The sequence below is a fragment of the Pongo abelii genome, chromosome 9, assembly GCF_028885655.2.
Source record: "Pongo abelii isolate AG06213 chromosome 9, NHGRI_mPonAbe1-v2.0_pri, whole genome shotgun sequence".
NCBI classification, from domain to species: domain Eukaryota; kingdom Metazoa; phylum Chordata; class Mammalia; order Primates; family Hominidae; genus Pongo; species Pongo abelii.
The window spans coordinates 106167491-106188753 of NC_071994.2; the positions used below are offsets into that span (position 1 = coordinate 106167491).

Consider the following 21263-nt stretch of genomic DNA (forward strand, 5'->3'; position numbering starts at 1 on the left):
TTGGGGGGGTGTGTGTGTGTGTGTGTGTTGAGTTTCCTGCTGGGCCCTACAGTACCAAAGTGGAGTATTTGTGCACTGATTCATTGCAGATGACTGGAATGGAAGTTTAGTGCTCCATTTTACTTTACTGATACCTTGTTGTGAAAGTGAGGCACCAACTTGGAGGCACCTTGTTGCCTCCAAGCTGGGGTGTAAGCTCAGCTCCCTACTTGGCCTTGTTGACATTAGGGAGGAGGAGTAGAGGAGTGGAGGGCAGAGGCACACCGCTGTGAGTGGGGGTGGGAGCTCAGCTCCTTGTTCAGCCTCATGAATATTACCTTGTCAGGGGGATTGGAACACTGCATGCTTTTGCCAAGTAGGTGATGGAAGATCAGCTTTCTACTTAGTCCCACTGAAACATTAGAAAGGGGTGATTTTCTCCTTGGTTTTAAGCTACGATAGGACATGTATTGCTAAAAACATTTTCTGTTGTTAGGCTGCTGTTTTCCTAGCCCTTTATAGGCTTCTCCTGGAGCTTTTTTAGTCTGTGCCTGTCAGTGGTTCCAGACTGGAAGCTTCTCCAGTGCCCTGTCCTGGATGTATAGGAGATAATAAGGAAACCCAGGTTTGTTGTGCCTTAATTCCTGAGGTTTCTAGGCTGTCTGCCTTCTTCATTCTTCCTTTCCGTCACCTTATGCTTATTTGTTGTGTTACGTCTAGGGCTTTTTAGTTGTAAAAGGGAGAAGCTGGAAGAAATGGGCTACTCAATCTTTGCCAGACTGTCTTATCATTTATAAAATGGAAAATTATTATGTGCTTTCTTTATTGCAGGTCAGAGTTGGGGATAGTTGAACTTTTGATATAGAATATTGAAACTTTTGGAAAAAAGAAATACTTATACATACTAAAGGTTATTTATTGTACCATAGAATTCAAAAACAGGAAGTGGAGGGAAATCACAGATTACTTGGGATAATCCTAAAGAATTAGAAGGCTATATCCAAAAACTCCAAAATGCTGCTGAACGGCTTGCCACTGAAAATAGAAAACTGAGAAAATGGCACACTACATTTTGTGAAAAGGTATATTTTGTTTATAAAATTGAATAAGCTATGAATGATGTTATTTAAAAAGTCATTAAGATACAATTTTTAAAAACTTATTTTGAAATAATTTGAGACTTAAAGTTACAAAAATAGTACAGAGAAATCACAATTCCCGTTTGTCCAAATTCCCTGTTGTTAACAACTTATATAACCGGAGTAGTTATCAAAACCAGGAAACAGACTGTTTCGAATTTTATGATTTTCCACTAACATTCTCTTTTTTTTTTTTCCAGGATACAATCTAAAATCCAACTCTGCACTTAGTTGTTGAGTCTCTGTAGCCTCCCCCTCCTCAGTCTTTTCCTTGTTTTTCATGACTTTGATGAGTACTGATCAGTTGTTTTGTAGAATCTCTCTTGATTTGGGTTTATATGATGTTTTCCCCATATTAGATTGGGGCTATCTTATTTTGGCAGGAATAGCACAGAAGTGATGTTTTGCTCTTCTCAGTACATTGGTCAAGTATTGATATGACTTGTATAGATTAAGTTAAACTTGATCACTTGGTTAAGGTGGTATCCGTCAGGTTTCTCCACTGAAAAGTTACTATTTTTCCAGCAATACTTTGAGACTAGTATGCTCTAATTTTTCACAGGTGGTTTTTCTTATGAATATTGATCTGCTTCGGCAGCAACAGCGTTGGAGAGATGGATTACAAGAATTGAGAACTGGCTTAGCAACTGTAGAAGCACAGGTAGAGTATGTTTTATTTTGTGTGTATACTTTGAAATATGACCTTTTCAGAATGTAAATATAATATATGAATTGCCGAGAAGTTCATAAAAGTTATCTTTAAATCTTACTAATAAATACCTAATATACTTATAATTTTTGACTGAATTATATATAAAGACCATATATGAACAATCAATTTACGTTTAAAAATATAAAAATAAGTTCCTGTAGTGTCTTATGGAATGCCAAATTCCTCAATTCAGAATTTGTAGATTTTTGTCTTGGTATTTAAATATCTATCACATGTTAGTTCTCTTCTAGGTGATTGTGATAGCTGTAAAAAACAAAGTTAAGTTTAGGTAGAATCCTAATGATTGAAATAATTTTATTTCAGATTTTTTTCCTTTTTGGAGGTAAAATTTGAGTTCTATTCATATTTTGATATAATAGTTGATGCATATAAAGGTGGCTAGTACAAAGCCTGCTACATAGTAGATGGTGATGGAATCTTAGCAGAATATGAGTTGGATTTCTCACACATTTACATATATTTAATATTTTTCAGTTTTTATAACTTCAAGAAAAGGCAAAAGTACTAGAATGGATATATTTATGGTTGTATAGAAGCAAAAAAGTATGTAAATTCTTATGAGCAATCTAATATTTTAAATCTCATATGTTTTAAAATATGTAGTAGATTTACTTTATGTAAGAAGTGGGAAGGGAAGAGAAGAGCTATACTTGATGGGAATTTTTGAAAAAAGGACTAAGAAGTTCACAAAATAAACCAGTATTTGTGGTACTACATCATAAAATAAAGTCCAAATAGAAAAGTCATTTAATATTTGCTTGGTTTTTAAATTTTGCTGTTCTTTTAAAATAGTATTTATAAGTATGAAGATTAGATTTTCATATTTGTCCCTAAATAAACTTATACGGAGAGTGACAAGGATGTACCTGTTTTAACATATTTGAAATGAGTTGGTTTTATTTTTGTGATTATAATTGTGCATTATGTGACATGAAAGTATTAAATGAAAAATCCATTCTACTGCCTAATTTTTAAATTAAAAATGTGAATGTAACATATTAGGGATTCCAAGCAAGTGACATGCATGCATGGAAACAACACTGGAATCATCAACTGTACAAAGCTCTGGAGCATCAGTACCAGATGGGCTTAGAAGCACTTAATGAGAATTTGCCAGAAATAAATATAGACTTAACTTACAAGTAAGATGTTTTTTCAACCCCAATTTAATGTTCATTGTATAATTTTCTAATAATTTATGTTTTAAAGTTATTTGTTTACTTTTAGACAGGGACGATTACAATTCAGGCCCCCTTTTGAAGAAATCCGGGCTAAATATTATAGAGAAATGAAGAGATTCATCGGCATTCCAAATCAGTTTAAGGGAGTGGGTGAGGCGGGAGATGAATCTATTTTTTCTATTATGATTGATAGAAATGCAAGTGGATTTTTGACGATTTTCAGCAAAGCAGAAGATCTGTTTAGAAGATTGTCAGCTGTTTTACACCAACATAAGGTATAGAACATGTAATGTTCCATCCTTGCATCATAAAATTATTTCTGATTGATTGAATTTACATTAAATGTATACATTAATAGTTTATCTTGTGTGGCATAACATTAAAATATGGCAAAGCAGAGAGCTGGATTCGTAGATACTTATACAACCTAGATTTATACTGCAGAAGAGAAAAGTTATTGGAAAGTTTTGTTTTTTTTTGTCTTTGACTATTTTGTGACAATTGAGAAACTTGTTTTTTTTTGCTTTTTATTTTTTAAAATAGTTGTGTCATCTTGGCGGGTTGGGCGTGGTGGCTCATGCCTGTAATCCTGGCACTTTGGGAGGCTGAGGCTAATGGATCATTTGAGGTCAGGAGTTTGAGACCAGCCTCGCCAACATGGCGAAACATCATCTTTATTAAAATACAAAAATTATCTGGGCATGGTGGTGGGCACCTGTAATCCCAACTACCATGGAGGCTGAAGTAGGAGAATCATTTAAACCAGGGAGGTGGAGGTTTCAGTGAGCTTAGATCGTACCACTGTACTCCAGGCTGGGTGGCAGAGTGAGACTCCATCTCAAGAAAAAAAGAAAATGTGTCAGGTTAGAATGTGATGTGGTTCTGTTGTGTCAATTTGAATTCTCTTCTGAAGCCCTCAAATGTCACTGAAATCAGGGCAATTTAACAGCTTATTTCTGTTTAAGTATATCATCCCAACTAACTTTAAGTATAAACTAATTGTATTTCTCATTTGTATTGATCCTGAGACATATGACCGAAAATTTGACCAGTTTCTTAACTGCCACTGCAATACTTCTGTGTCTTAGATTTCTAGGACAAATCTGGACACTTTCAGATTTGTAGCCTATAGTGACTCTTGGTTTTGCAGAAATGATTCCACCTTTGAAGTTTTGTATTATTTAATTTGAGAAGAGAATCTAAACAGAGGGTTTATATAATTTTCTTTAAAAGTTTATGATCACTGCATTTGCATATTAAATCTCTTTTTTTCTGTTTATTCTTTAGGCTGTGCAGTAATGATTACATTACTTAAATTGACACTTCAATACCTCATATTTTCCTCTTTTTATTGGTTTTAATAGTTGAATCCTATTCTATTATATGTTAACGTATTGGTTCTGTGTCTTTAATAATACATTTTTTCTTTCTTTAAATAGGAATGGATTGTAATTGGGCAAGTTGATATGGAAGCTGTGGTGGAAAAGCATCTTTTTACTGTACATGATTGGGAGAAAAATTTTAAAGCATTAAAAATAAAAGGGAAAGAAGTAGAACGACTTCCAAGGTATTGGAGGTTAATGTAGTACTTATGTACCATAATAATTTTTTGACATGGACAGTAAGGGAGCTCTCTACTTGGTGGCATTGAAGTCAGATCAGCTTCTTGCCTCCTCCAGATCTCAGCTATGACACTTGAGTATCATCTAGGTAGGGCATTACAGATAATAAAGCAAGTTTTCCTTCTAGAAGCTCTGCTGGCGGAGACCTATTTAGGTAAAATAGACTGAAGAAAGAGGCTTCTATCTTCATCTGGTACGAAGAGCTATGTTTGATATGCATTGGCACAATCTCAGTATGGTTAGAAGCTACTGGTGAGAGCATACTAGAGAATATAAAGCTAGTGACATTTCACTCTGCTTTTGTACTGCTCTGCCTCCTTTCAAGATGTCCTAGAAGGCACACAACATAGTGCTGCATCTAGATATTGCCCTAAATGTGGACAAAAGCCTCTGAGGGGCAACTCAGCTACTTGAGAATATAGTCTCCTTGTATCTGAAATACTCACCACTAGAACCACTCTTAGCAATAAGTTCCATGAAAGGCCTTGTGTAATCATGCATATATCACCTGTAAAGGATAATATCACTTTTATTAATTTATGTTTTCATTCTTTCAATAAATACTTAGTGAGCGTTTATAAAATGCAAAACTTTGTGCTTTAGGAGTACAAAGAGGAAGAAGACAGAGGACCTAAGATGAATTGCTTATTCTCTGGTAGTGCAATAAGACAAATATATTTGATGATTAAGTCAAGTACACACAGGGGTTAAGTAAGTGGGCTCTGGAGTTAGGCAGCTGTTACCAGCTGTATGACTGACAGTCATTGAAATTGTGAACCTAAATTTCTTTAGCTTTAAAATATTAGCAACAATAGTTATTAATCTCACAGTGTTTTGAGATAAGTAAGTGTTTCCATATAAGTAACTGGCACAGGGTATATTTTCAATAAATGTTAGTTACTTTTAATTGTTATTAATATCAGGTGGAATAGTCTATATTCCATATTAAAACTGAACTAAAACTATGGGGATTCAGACGATGATGACATCCCCTCTGTCTGGGGCAAAATCAAGGAAAATCTTTGTTAGCATAGTAACACTTGAGCTAGGATTTTGACAGGTGCAAATGAAAATGGGAGGGTAAAAAAGAACCTCTTAGCAAAAGGAATTGTGTGCTGAAAATATGAAGTTGGTTAATTGAAAATGTTATTAGAGTTAATGTTTTATTAGGGACTAGAGGGAGATGATCCTGGAAAGGTATAGATAAGGTATAGATCTGGGAGTCTTACATTCAAAAGTAGAGATTTTGGATTTTATTCATTTTGGGATGATTAGCTTTTAAAGGGTTCTAAACAGGAGTGTGTCAGTACCAAAGCTATTCATTAGGAAATTTAATCTGGAAACACAGATATATGGTGGGATAAAGAGATCCTGGAGGCAGACTGGCTAGTCTGTCAGTCATCCAGAAGACCAGTAATAATAATGATAATTATTATTTTTTTTTTGAGATGGAGTCTTGCTGTGTCACCCAGGCTGGAGTGTAGTGGCATGATATCTGCTCACTGCAACCTCCACTTCTTGGGTTTAAGTGATTCCCCTGCCTCAGCCTTCCACGTAGCTGGGACTACAGGCACATGCCACCATGCTGGCTAATTTTTTGTATTTTTAGTAGAGGTGGGGTTTCATTATGTTGGCCAGGCTGGTCTCCAACTCTTGACCTCAGGTAATCTGCCCACCTTGGCCTCCCAGAGTGCTGGGATTATAGGCATGAACCACCACGCCCGGCCATAATAATTAATTGAATTATCTTGTTGGAACTCAAAATGAGGAGGAGGAAATAGTATGAGTAATTAAGTTTTATTTATTGGAGGAAGATGAGGGATTAGGAATAGGAAGAGACAAATGACTTGAGGGTTTGAGCGTGGGTGATTTGGATACTGGTAGTACATTAACATTAGTTTAAAGTAAGGAAAAGAAAAGATAGTGCTTTTGTAGTGCTTGCACATGGGGTTTTTCTTCTCTATTGGGCCTTGCCTTTGATCTCAGTCTTGCCCATCTTCTTTGACTTAATGCTGTCACCTGACTGCATAAGAACATCTACTGCTACCTCTACTATTTTTTTGTCCCTTACTATAGATAGCTTTCCTATTTATGATCCTTGCTAAAAGAAAAAAAAAATAAAAACAACAATGCCTATCCCACACTGTATTTTTCATTTTGCCATTTCTTGCTAACAAATTAACATGTATTCATCTAAGTGAATACGCACATATGCACATACAAACACACGCATTTATTTTATCGGTACTTTTTGGAAATATGCTGTAAGATTAGAAAAGCTGTATTCTAATGATGTATTTTAGATAGTATCATAAAATCATTTTTGAATATGCATCTTTGATATATAATGAGTCATCTTCCATTTCTATCTATGGCTGAACAGCATCTCAGTTTCATATTGTGAATATTTTCAAATGAAAGATGAATGTTAGCCTTGTCCACAGCACTCTGTAGTTAGTGAGTAAAACTTCTTTGCTGTAATTAGATCACTTTATGTTAATTCATTAGCAAAATACAGCATAATATAATCTTTTAGGTTGTCCAAAATCACATATCTTCATGTATCAGGTATCATAAATCATGAGTCTTTATGTGTCAGGATTTCAGAAATTTTATAACTTCATGTGTCAAGAAAATTGGCTGTTATACATAGCTTTTGGTTGTTAAGAACTGTAGTTTAAACTTCTCCAGCTAGTAGGGGATTGAGAATAAATAAGTAAAACTTTAAAAGAAAATTATATTTTCAAATAAAATGGTACCTAATTAAAACATATAATTTGCCTCTTAAGGATCTCACCTGGCTCTATGCTTTAAGAAAGGCAAATAACTTTCCGAATAACCTTTTTGACCAAAGTTTTCAGATTTGTTTTTACTTTGTATAATTTAAGATAAATATGAGATTTTCCTCAGATGACTGAGTCTGGATCAGCTTCTCTTTGGTTAGGACATTACTATTTGCATTGGGGTACAATGGAAATAATTACTCGTTTAAAAACTTTATACTTGTTTTCTGATGATTAAAATAGTACATTTGTTTTATAAATTGTTTTAAATATAGTGAAGTACAGAGACAATTCCTGTTAATATTTGATGTTTTGGACATATTAATACATACACTTATAAAATGTAGATTATATTATATCCTGCTATTTGTTTGTTTGTTTGTTAATTTTTTGAGACTGAATCTCACTCTGTCGCCCATGCTAGAGTGCAGTGGTGTGATCTCGGCTTACTGCAACCTCTGCCTTCTGGGTTCAAGCGATTCTCCTACCTCAGCCTCCTGAGTAGCTGGGATTACAGGCGTGCGCCACCATGCCTGGCTAATTTTTATATTTTTAGTAGAGACAGGGGTCTCACCATGTGGACCAGGCTGGTTTTGAACTCCTGACCTCAGGTGATCCACCTGCCTCGGCCTCCCAAAGTGCTAGGATTACAGGCCACTGTGCCTGGCCTATTCTGCTATTTTTATGGAATACTATTTCATTGGTATTTTGCCATGTTATCATCTGCACATCAAAAATGTGATTTTTAACTATAGGTATATATAAAAATTTATTTTGCCATTTCTATATTTACCTTGTTTCAAACTTTTCACTATTACAGTTAGTGATTTCATGAAAATACTTGTGATAAATCTTGGAGCCTGCCTTGAAATTTGTCTTAGGATAAATTCTAAAGGTAGCGTTGTTAAGACAAAGGATATGCCAGTTTAAAATTATTTGGCATGTACATTGCTCTTTACAAAGATTGCATTGTTTTATATTCTAACAGTTCTGGGAATTCTGTTTGCCCACACAGTTGAAGATTCAAAGTAACCATTCATTACAATTTTTTTCAATTTGATAAGTGTAAAATGGTGTCTTATCGTTTTATTGTTTTAGTGCTTTAATAATCTAAATTCACTTTCTATCTATATTTAATTTTGCCTTATTTTTATTGTTTGCATTTTGGCTACAGGATAGTAAAATTTATTTTATAAATATTTAAATAGGTGTATTACATGCTGTGACAAGAGAAGCTCATTAATATTTAAATGTATTCTTTTGACACTTTACTAATTCATAACGTACCACCTTTTTTTTGAAGCTGATATGCTGGATGATTAAACTTGTAGTATTATAACAAAATGATTGTTCAATGAAAAACTTCAAAATAGTATGTGTAAGGCATTTTTGCTAAATTAAATCTAAATGTGCTTAAAGATCACCATATTACTGTTGACATACATTTTTAAGTGTATTACATGAAATCATTATAATATTATATGAGACTCTTTTCCTCTAATTAGTCTTTTCCGTGTCAAAATATGTCCATTGACATCTTTCAGTGCTGTCAAGGTAGATTGTTTAAATATTAATTGCAACCCTGTGAAGACTGTGATTGATGATCTCATCCAGAAGTTATTTGATCTGCTTGTTCTTTCTTTGAAGAAGTCCATACAGGGTAAAGACACATTTTAATTTTTATTTTTACTTAATTTGATATGTAGAAGCATGTACTTTGATAGTTATAAAATGTGAATTTCAATGATCATTAAAAACCAAAACTGAACTAATTTAAAAAAAGCAGGAAAAGTCCATATTCAATCATTAAGAAGTCTAAAATGAAGACATCTTTATTATTTGCAGTCTGAGCTAGTATCAGATTGTTGCATATGTAGCTGAGAAGGGTAGATAATTCTGATATAATGTATTTCTGCTTATCTCCTCAAATGACAATTTTTCAAAATACCAGTTTCTTCTTTTTCTTTTAAACTGAGATGTTTTAGTATGTTATGTAAAAGACGAAAAATGCAGTAATGCATTTTAAGCTTTTCTTACAATTTTTAAATACGTGAAACAACTAAACTTTCATGGGAAGAAATTTCTTTGCTTATTCCACATCTTGAAATTTTGTTTTATGAAAGCAAATGATAATTTAGAACTTACTGTATTCCATGTGCTGATTACTTCTACCACCCCTTGATTTAGAAATTATATAATTTAGTATTTTTGATGGTAATAATTACATTTCTTGTATTTCAATGTTATGACTCAGCTCATTTACATGAAATTGATACATTCGTTACTGAGGCTATGGAAGTCTTAACAATTATGCCCCAGTCTGTGGAAGAAATTGGTGATGCAAATCTACGATATAGTAAGTTACAAGAACGGAAGCCAGAGGTGAGAATCACAAAGTAAAATTATTATTATTACTTTTTACTGCATGGAAAATGTTTAAATTAGGTAATTTTATGTCATTATTTACAAATATATAATCTCAACATTATAAGGAGGTCCACAATAGTCTGGCTCACCTGGTTAGCTCATGATTAGACTCTTGGCTGGGCATGGTGGCTCACGCCTGTAATCACAGCACTTTGGGAGGCCAAGGCAGGCAGATCACGAGGTCGGGAGTTCAAGACCAGCCTGACGAATGTGGTCAAACCCCGTATCTATTAAAAATACAAAAATTAGCCGGGTGTGATGGTGGGTGCCTGTAATCCCAGCTACTCAGGAGGCTGAGGCAGGAGACTCTCTTGAACCCGGGAGGTGGAGGTTGCAGTGAGCCAAGATCGTGCCACTGCACTCCAGCCTGGGTGACAGAGCCAGACTCTGTCTCAAAATAAATAAATAAGTAAATAAATAAATAGACTTTTGATGAACTATTGGTGTAATGAAACAGTAATAGTATTGTTTTCAGATCTATTTGCAGTGTATTTTATGATGTGGCATATTAGAGTAAGAGTAAACTTAAATAATTCATACTATTACCTTTAGAGTTATAATTTTAGGATGCAAAAGTATGAAGTTAAGAGCTAAACTAGGAGTACACATCTACACATACATACATAATGGAAGAGCTCATAATTAAATACAAAGGAGAATGGTAAAGATTCATAAAAAACTATCCAGAAGGCTAGAGCCCAGAATAGACAAGCCAAAGTTTTATAACATATTATAGATGATTTTAGTTATGTTTAGAGCAAGAAGGAGAAATAATTCAAATTAGTATACAAACTTATGTGCCCCCACTTAAAATTATAAAGAGAGATTCAAGGTGAATAAAATAACATACCATTCCAGTGGAAAGAATTACAGTCTTTTATGTGATAGACTGAAAGGTATTAAAGAGGGTTTAAAGGTGAATAAAATAATGTATCTGTCTAGTAGAAGGAATTAACTAAAATAGGAATAGTTATGAGCTGTGGCAGTTAGCAGAGGCATTTGACTGATATGTATAGATCACTTGATGTATTCTAGGCATTGTGCTAGGAGTTGGGGATGCAGCTGTAAACATATTCTATTCTCATGGAACATACACGTGTGTGCATGCATGTGTGTGTGAGAGAGAGAGAGCAAAAGAGAGGATTGAGAGAGAGAGAGAGGGAGAGGGAGGAGAGAAGTGAGGATGAGTATGCTTAACTAGGGGTTATTACTTAGGGTGGGTGATCATGGGATATCTTCTCAGAGAGATGACATTTGAGCTGAGACCTGAAAGATAAGAAAGAGCCAACCATTCTGAGATTTGGGGACAGATCATTCCAAAAAGAATGAATAGCATGTACAAAGATCTTAAGGTAGAGAAGGAGCTTGGTATGCTTAAGGAACAGATAGATGTAAACATTATCAAGAGAGTTAATTACTAAGACAGCATAGTATTCAAGGAAGAGAATGGTATGAGGTGCAATTGGAAAGAGAGGCAAGGGCCAGATTACGAAGATGTTTTAGAAATTGTAAGAAGTTCGTATTTTATTCTGAGTGTAATAAGAAAGTCTTTAGAGGGCTTTAAGTGGGGGAGTGACACAATGTCTCTGTCATTTTGAAGTGATGACTCTAGGTGCTCTGTGGAAAATGAATTGGAGGGAGACAATAGTAGTGGACAGGCCAGTTAGTAGGATATTACAATATGATAGACAAGAGATGATGGAAGCTTGTATCATGTAGTAGTAGTGGAGATAGAACTGTAGAGATTGATGATGTATGGGGGTGGGTGTGGTTAGAGAAAGATAAATCAAAATGTCTCCTAGGAGTTTGGCTTGAGCAGCTGGAAAAATATTGGTGCCATTTCCTAAAATAGGGATGCCTAGAGGAGCAACTGGAGTTTAGAAGTGGTGGAGATTGAGTTGTCTGGTAGAAATCAAATGAGGAATGTGGAATTTAGAGTAAAGGTAAGGACTACAAAGACAAATTTTGAAGTCTTCTTTATATCCATGATACTTAAGCCTTGGGATTGGCTTGGACCAACTGGTAGATAATAAACACAGGGTGTAAGACCAGGCTTGAACTTTGCAAAATTTAGACTTCAAGCATGGGACGAGGAGCAAAGGACATAAATGGAGTGGGAGGAAAGACAAGAGATTGTGGTGTCACAAAAGCTAAGAGGAGAAATTGATGTTGTTTGCTGGGAATAAGAGGTAATATGTGAGGTACGAAGTGGCATGAGATAATAAAAGAACTAGGCAGAATCTTCGTGTGAACCATATCAGGGACCTTAGAATCTCATATTCGTGGGCAGTGGGGAGCTGTTGCTGGGTTTTATATAGCAAAGTATTATATAATTCTCTTATGGTATGTCTGTTTGTTGGTATGTGGATTTGAGGGGTAGGACTTGAGGTAGGTAGACTAGGAAACTATTGTGATATGTTTACAGGCTAACTGGAGTTCTGTTCACGTGTAGAAAATTAAAATCCTGAGGTGGTCCAATCATAGTTCACTGCAGCCTCAAACTCCTGGGCTCAAGCAGTCTTCCTGCTTCAGCCTCCTCAGTAGCTAGGAGTACAGGTGTGCACCACCATGCCCAGTTAATTTTTAAAATATATTTTTTTAGAGATGTGTTCTCACTGTGTTGCTTAGGTTAGTCTTAATCCCCTCACCTCGGCCTCCCAAAGTGCTAGGATTACAGGTGTGAGCTGCCAGGCCTGCCCAATTCAGTTATATTTGAATTTCCTTTGTTGTCTGTTTTATTATGTATGCATAATGATATTTAAAAATGTTTAAATGGATTTTATTGCTTTATTGAATAGTAAAAGTACAGATATTAATTATAGGATACCGTTGTTTTACAGAGCTTTAAAAGCCTTAGAGGCAATTCCAGCAGTTTAGCACCCATTGACCTAAACCCAAACTGTTTAACAAACTGTTAGCTATATACAACTTAGGACACTTCAGTTAAAAACCCTGAATGCACGAGCTTAATTTCACTTCTTTAGTTGTCTGTTTCTTAAGTACCTTTTTTCATGACTTTCCTTCTCTATTAAGTCGGATAATTTAGTTAACTTATGCTCTTAGATAATCACTAATTTTAGCTCCTTTAGAAACCTCTTTAGCATTTTCTTGTGAATGGACCATTTATAATAAGAACTTTGCTTTGATAAACTATAGTATTATCTTTATGGATTTCATTTAGTCTCAAATTACTACTTTATCTTTTTTAGCCTCTGATGTTAGAGTGCCTTAGTTGAATTTGTGTATAGTAAAAAATAGCCATCAGAAAGTTTATATCCAGGAATTTTTTTCTGCCAAATCAGAACATATAGGAATTTAACAAACTGTTTAAATGCAAAAATCTTAATTTAAAAAATAAAGTTATGAAACAAAAATTAAAATAAATGAAATCTTAAGAGATTTGATAAAATAGGTTGTTATTCAATTTGGTTTTTTTTTTAACCTTTAGATTTTGCCCTTATTTCAAGAAGCTGAAGACAAAAACAGACTTTTACGAACTGTGGCTGGCGGAGGTTTAGAAACAATTAGTAATTTGAAAGCTAAGTGGGATAAATTTGAGTTAATGATGGAAAGTCACCAACTTATGATTAAAGACCAGGTTAGAATCTTTTAGTTATTTATTAAAATGGGAACTTTTTTCTTACTTAAGATTTCTTGCTTATCTTTTATTCCTTTATAGCCCAGGTTTATAATAATTTAATGTGGCTGTTGAAATTGACCTCCCTGACTGCTTTTATAGTAAAATATGTAAATGATGATTGTTTCACATGGTTTTTCTTTACTTCCTATCATACCAAGAAGAAACCAATGTCTTTGAAATGTAACATTATTTGTAGTCCTATGAATGAATCTATTGCTTACCTACTATGTATGGCTTATTGCTGAAACTCATGTTTTCTTTAATTACTAAATTTATTAGGATATCAGTTTAACTACTCTAATGGAGACCCCAAAAATTGTAGCTTATGTTTCTGTCTCACATTAGACTATAAGCTGCTATGGTGCCTCTGCTCCGTAACTTTGTCTGGGTCCTAGGTTTTGTCAATCTTTTTGTCTACCATCTCTAGCGTATTGTCCAGGATGGGTTATTCAGTTGCTATGTAGTAGGGTTGGGAGAGAGGGAAGGGGAAAAAGGCAGCATCTGTCTTTTAAAGACACAACCTGGAAGTGCACGTATCTACTGCACTCATATTTTATTGACCAGAAGTTAGCCTGCATGGGAGACTGGGCAATGCCTTCCTTAATTTAGCAGCTATATACTCGGGTAGAACAATCAGCAGTCATCAAACAAACATTTTTAAATTATCTTACCTTTGTTGTTAGTTATACTAGGTGTGGTTAATCACATGAACGATTTTTAAATGATTTTATTTGAATGTTATCTCTTGTTATTATAAATGTATGGTCTAATTTATATGTTTGAATTATTTTATTGAACTTGGAATTAATAATGAAAATAACAACCATCCTTTGAAAAGTTGACATTGGTCATTGATATTTTTTCACTTTTAAACAGAAAATATTAGAAAGAAAAGTGTGAACCCAAAATGAGATTTTACTCTGCATTAAATTATTTAAACTTTATTGGCTTATAGATTGAAGTGATGAAAGGAAATGTGAAATCACGTCTTCAGATCTATTATCAAGAACTGGAAAAATTTAAAGCTCGTTGGGACCAACTAAAGCCTGGTGATGATGTTATTGAAACTGGCCAACATAATACTCTTGATAAAAGTGCAAAGTTAATAAAAGAGAAAAAAATTGAGTTTGATGATCTTGAAGTCACAAGAAAAAAGCTGGTGTATGTTTTTTCTTTAAAATTGGTAGTGCTCATTTTGAAAAAATAATTTATATATCAAGCTAGTAATTTTCTTATGTCTGTTATCTTGATAACTTTCCTCATAAACTTCATCACTTTTTAAACTACAAATAATAAGCATTCATGTACTGTTGTCTTAGGAGTCATAGTTGTGTTATATAAGGATATTAAGAGAAAGCAAATTTCAAGAAAGGCCTAGAAGATAGATTTACCTTGAAGTTATATCTGGGTTGGAACTGTCACTTTCTTTGAACGTATCCTATTTAAAAATGAAATATATATAATTTTCAGAAAAATTACTTTTAGTGCTTCTGAGAAAAAAGTAAATCTAGCATAATAAGTAATAATAAAAAACTTCAAAGAAAAAAATGAGTTGTTGGCTTATAATATATAAAGTATTAAAGTTGAGCACTGCTTTAGGTTTGTTCTATTTAAGTAGATGCTTTCATAAATGAGTGGAGTGAGTCAATTTTGTTACTATAATTACTAAATGGCATTATACTGATTAGATTAAGGATATCTTATACTCTAGAAGCTTGCCCTTTCAACTGAGAAGAGTATTCTTTACCCAGATTAATCTGTAGATTTATACAATCTTGAATATTTACTTATATATAATATGTATTATGTACATATAAATCTCTCCATTACCAACTCAGTTTTGACTTCTTTGGGAAAAATGTATATTAATGCATTTATAGCGTTCATATATGAGTAGGTAAAGTAAAATTCTCATAGTAAATAGGTAGTTTCTTAATGTTCTTATTGTAGTTTCTTATTGTATATCTATTAAACATAGACAAATGTGTGTGTACACACATACAAGGATTGCAGTTAAGTAACTTAATGATACTTAACAGTATCAATATTTCTGTTTTTAAAATTTAATATTTCAATATTTGTTTCTATAGTGACGATTGCCATCATTTTAGACTGGAAGAGCCTAATTTCTCCCTGGCAAGTAACATCTCTAAAGATATTGAGAGCTGTGCACAAATTTGGGCCTTTTATGAAGAGTTTCAACAAGGATTTCAGGAAATGGCCAATGAAGACTGGATCACTTTTCGGTTTGATTCAAAAACAATATTTAGACTAATAATTTGGTTGTTTTATTTTTGGATGTAATCTTTGCAATGTGTTTTTGGTATTTTATAGGACTAAGACATACCTGTTTGAGGAATTTTTGATGAACTGGCATGACAGATTAAGGAAGGTTGAAGAACATTCAGTGATGACAGTGAAATTACAATCAGAGGTTGACAAATATAAAGTAAGATTGTCTTATTATTTTGCCAATTAAAAACAATGTTTGGAGCTTTCATCTTTTTCTTATGTAGTGAGTGAACTATATAATTTTACTTTATATGTTTTTCAATTTAATTATTCCATTTCATGAAGAAAATAGGAAATACAGAGTAAACCATAGAAATTATTGATATTTCTACTACCAATGAGAAAGAAGTTATAAGAAATTTATGTTAAAGTTAAAAAACAGAGTGTTTATACATTCCAGTCCATCATGGGTCCTATCCTATAATACTAAAAATAGAGATAGTCTATGTCATGTTTTAAAATATATTAAACTACAAAGGGTAATTTGTGTGTGTCCATAGCAGCATTTAATCAAAAGCTTTATACAATTCAGTTGAAGAATATGATTTTAAGATTATTAAACAAGAAAATGGAATAATTAAAATTTTGGTAACTAATAAGCTTAAAAGTAAATACTAATTTGCATTTTGCTAATATATGTATATGTGTATACGTATGACTTTTTCTTTTCTTTTTGTAACAGATCGTAATTCCTATCTTGAAATATGTGAGAGGGGAGCATCTTTCTCCAGATCACTGGCTTGACCTTTTTCGTCTCCTTGGACTTCCTAGGGGGACTAGTCTAGAGAAACTACTGTTTGGTGATTTGCTCAGAGTAGCTGATACAATTGTAGCCAAAGCTGCCGACCTTAAAGTATGAATCACTTTTATAAATATCCCATAAGTCTGGCCTTTTTAAATATACAATATTGCTTCATATTTTGTTTAAATACGAAAAAAGTCTTCCTTTAAGGGAATCAACTTTAATCAAAAAGTAAACAAACACAAATCATTTTACATAAAATACATAAAAAATTATGTGATATGTTACACATAAAAGCTAGAGGATACACAAATCCAGAGAGCTAAGCCAAGAATCAGTTTGCTAATCACTTTTAGAAAACCTCTCAGGTAAAAGTAAAAGTTGTCACAATTTATTACAAGTGACAGACTTTTAGTGTTGCGTTCGGGCCGTTCAAAATTATAAGGACTCTTGATATCAAATTGTTTTATTTCCTATCCCAAAAATAAACCTTTGTGTTTGTTAATAACCCTGGAATGTTTTTAAATAATCTTGAGAAGTTATGAAGCATGACTCTTGCAGAAGATAACTCTAGTGGATTGTTAATCATTTTAGATGTATCAGAATCTACAACAAGATTACAGTGTAATTTCTGAATTTCTTTTGTTCTAAATATTGGCCTTTTGGTCTGTAAAACTTTAAATAAACCAAACTAGTTTTGTCTTTTGTGATGGATCCTTTAATTTTTTGCTTTTCTTTTAGAGAAGTAAAAAGCATAAGGCAGAACTTTGTATATATTTTGACCATGTGAACCAGGATACTTACTTAGTATCTTACATGCTTTGATAAAATAGCCAGTAATTTTCTTGAGTTGCACGTAAAATAGAGCCACTTAACTTTTTTTTTTTTGCCTTATGGTGAAAAGCCAGATAAAATATATTTTTCATAAAATACTTTTCTATTATTTACTTATGTGATAATTAATGTTGAAGTAATAAACATGGATATTTTGTGTTAAATAGGATTTAAATAGTCGGGCACAAGGTGAAGTTACAATCAGAGAAGCTTTACGTGAACTTGATCTTTGGGGAGTTGGAGCAGTGTTTACATTAATTGATTATGAAGACAGCCAAAGTCGAACTATGAAGCTGATTAAAGACTGGAAAGATATAGTAAATCAGGTTGGAGATAATAGATGCCTTCTCCAATCCTTAAAGGATTCTCCTTATTATAAAGGATTTGAAGATAAAGTATCAATTTGGGAAAGAAAACTTGCAGAGTTAGATGAGTACCTGCAGAATTTAAATCATATTCAGAGAAAGTGGGTGTATTTGGAACCCATTTTCGGCCGTGGAGCATTGCCAAAAGAACAGACACGCTTCAACAGAGTTGATGAAGATTTTAGGTCAGTACAATGATGTAAAACATAGACATATATGGTACTTTTTTTTAAAAATTAATTCATATTGTGAAGTGCTTAATACAGGCAAATTACTTTTACATGATTGGTATCCTCTGTGTATTCAAATTCTTTCTCTAGTGGATCCTTTTGAGAAGCTATTCCTCTCATTCAGGCATTTACTTCTTGAACCATTATGCTGTGGTCCCTGTTATTACCACTCTACGTAATAATACATACTTCCTAAAATCACCAATTACTTTCGTCTCTTAAATTCAAAGGGCATTTTCAATTTTTATTTTACTTTATCTCTCATTAGTATTTAATAGAGTTGAGCATTTCTTTTTTCTTAGAAAGTCTCTTCCATTGGCTTTTGTGATTTCGTCCTCTCGGTTTTCTGACCGTCTCTCTAGTTCAACACATAGTTCCTAGTCCTTAGCTGTCTCCACATCTTTAGATGTAGTCATTCTCCAGCCCTCAGCCTTCGATTTTTTTCTCACTGTATTCTCAGGTAATCTTAACCACTGCCAGCATCAGTTCTCTTTTATATGCTGAGGTCTCCTCAACTTACATGTACAGCCCATATTTCTCTTCTGAGCTCCAAATCTACCAAACATGCTCAAATAGTAGGCTAAAACTGAATTCATGAGCTTAACTTACCAGTTCCTTTCCAACAAATCTTTTTTCTTTCTGATTCCTGTTTCAATAAATGGCCCAACCTAATTGCTGAAAGCAGAGACATGATGGATAACTTTGATATCTCCCTCTTCCTCCACTTTTACATACATTAAGTTGCCAAATTTTGTTGATTCTAACCTACTTAGTATATCTTGAACCAAACACCTGTACAGAAATATATCTGTACTTCTATTCTAATGTTCTGTATCTCTTAGTTGGACTACACACATTAACCTTCTGACTTGCTCTTGTATAATATAAGTTTTTCACACAACAGCCAGAGTAATTGTTTAAAAATGCAGGTTCAGCACTTTCTTTTAGTCCTGTAAATAAAACTTTAAAATAGTTTCCCATTGTGCTAGGGATAAAGCATGATCTTCTCCTTGTTCATTTCTCTATCCTTTTCTTGTGCTGCTCTCCACTTTGCTTTAGTGACTCTAGCTTTTAGTTTCTCAGACATACCTATCTTCCCAGAATCTTTGCCAGAAACGTCTTCTACTCACTTACTTTTTCTTTTTATTCTTCATCTGCATATCAATTTAAATTACTTCCTTAAAGAAGTCCTAGGTTATGGGTTGCCCGGTTAGCCATTTTAACAATACTTTACTTTTCCTTTTTAACATTTATCACAATTTTATTTAAATATTTCTAGAAATTATTTGATGTCTTTTGCTGTCACTGGACCATTAGCTCTATGAGGTAGGGCTTAAAACTAGCTTAGCAAGGCTGGGCGTGGTGGCTCACGCCTGTAATCCCAGCACTTTGGGAGCCGAGGCGGGCGGATGACGAGGTCAGGAGATCGAGACCATCCTGGCTAACACAGTGAAACCCCGTCTCTACTAAAACATACAAAAAAATTAGCCAGGCGCTGTGGCGGGTGCCTGTATTCCCAGCTACTTGGGAGGCTGAGGCAGGTGAATGTCGGGAACCCAGGAGGTGGAGTTTGCAGTGAGCAGAGATTGCGCCACTGCACTCCAGCCTGGGAGACAGAGCGAGACTCCATCTCAAAAAAAAAAAAAAAAAAATTAGCTTAGCAAATGAAATATATAAGATAATTTAAAATATGAGAAGTTAAAAATGATAGTGTGATATTAATATTTAACATTCCTAGAGGTGTAATACTGTTATAATAGTGTTACCTTTAGTTTGTTTTAAGCAGGTAAAAAAAGTCTTAATCTGTTTTTCTTACCCCCCCAAATTGTTAAAATAGATGTGAAGATACTTTTTTTTTCTTTTGTAGATCAATAATGACTGATATCAAGAAAGACAATAGAGTCACAACATTAACTACTCATGCTGGAATCAGAAATTCTCTACTAACAATACTTGATCAGCTTCAAAGATGTCAGAAATCATTAAATGAATTTTTGGAGGCATGTTTTTTAAGAAAAAAATATATAATAAATTGTAAAGTACTTGATATCTTAATTATTTGAAAAAAGAAATCTATTTTTTGTTTCTATTTTTATTAGGAAAAACGCTCAGCATTCCCAAGATTTTATTTTATTGGTGATGATGACTTATTAGAAATATTGGGCCAGTCTACCAACCCATCAGTGATTCAGTCTCACCTTAAGAAACTTTTTGCTGGTAGGATTCAACATTTATTTAACAGATATTTATTGAGTTTCAACTGTCTGCCAGGCCTAATATTATGCTCTTAGGTAGACTACTGAATACAGTAGTCAGTTCGTATACCCAAATACAGTTCCTGTACCCAAAGAATGTACAGTTTAATGGGGGAGACAAGGTTGTAAGTTGACAAATATAATACAGTGTGACAATTCTGGTGATTGACATAAGTATGTGGTGCTATAGCTCCATCTGTGAGGGCATTTAGCTCAGTTTTAGGGCATCATGAAGTAAGTGACATCTAGGGTGATATCTGAAGAATGTATAGGCCTTAGTTAGAAAAAGGCAGGCAGGCAGGCAGTGGGTATTGGCTGTGCAAAGGCCTGTAATGAAGGAGAATATGCCTCTTCCTTATTGAGTTTAAGGTGTCCTGAATGACATACAGGTGGAGATACTCCATAGGCAGTTATTGTCAGTGAAGAGACCTAGGTGAGAATGTAGGAGTCATCCATATAGAAATAATAGTAAGCTATGGGAACAGGTGAGATTGCATGGGGGAAAAGTGTAATGTCAAATACTTTGATGTTGTAGAGTCACTTTAATGGGATACTTGTTAGTGGCAAATGGAATAGGTTTATTACCAAAATAATGACTATTTTTTTTTAAAATACTTAATTTGCTTGGAAAGAGCAAGCAAATGAATTCTTCTATAGAGCAAACAGCTCTATAGAAAAGAGCTGTGTTTTTCAAATTAAATTTATGAAGTAAAATAATTTTCATCATTTTAACTAATAATCAAGGATCAGCAAAATATAGCCCATGGGCCAAAATCTGGCTCACTACTTGTTGTTTTTTAAGTAAAGTTTTGTTGAAACATAATCCTGCACAGTAGTTTGTGTATTGTTGTCTATACCTTTCATGCTGTGAATGCAGAGTTGAGTAGTTGACACTGACCATATGGTCCATTAGACTTAAAATATTTACTCTCCAGTCCTGTAAAGAAATATTCATCAATTCCTGTGTATCTGAAACTTTAGGGTGCTTATATTTGTAACTATGATTTGGGCAATGGAAAGTAGTAGAAAACAAACTCTTGG

General features: G+C 33.8%; 1 protein-coding gene across 6 annotated transcripts in view; it reads left to right on the plus strand.

Annotated features, from left to right (window-relative positions):
• Window positions 1–21263, plus strand: part of DYNC2H1 (dynein cytoplasmic 2 heavy chain 1) — a 360273-nt gene that overhangs the window by 23380 nt on the left and 315630 nt on the right. For all 6 annotated transcript variants that reach the window (XM_054523746.2, XM_054523748.2, XM_054523747.2 and 3 more), the window contains 15 exon segments: window positions 909–1061; window positions 1681–1779; window positions 2854–2993; window positions 3079–3307; window positions 4472–4599; window positions 8982–9097; window positions 9692–9819; window positions 13313–13462; window positions 14460–14665; window positions 15595–15750; window positions 15839–15953; window positions 16479–16649; window positions 17540–17922; window positions 19835–19967; window positions 20067–20184. In XM_054523746.2, coding sequence (XP_054379721.1) covers window positions 909–1061; window positions 1681–1779; window positions 2854–2993; window positions 3079–3307; window positions 4472–4599; window positions 8982–9097; window positions 9692–9819; window positions 13313–13462; window positions 14460–14665; window positions 15595–15750; window positions 15839–15953; window positions 16479–16649; window positions 17540–17922; window positions 19835–19967; window positions 20067–20184 — 2425 coding nt within the window.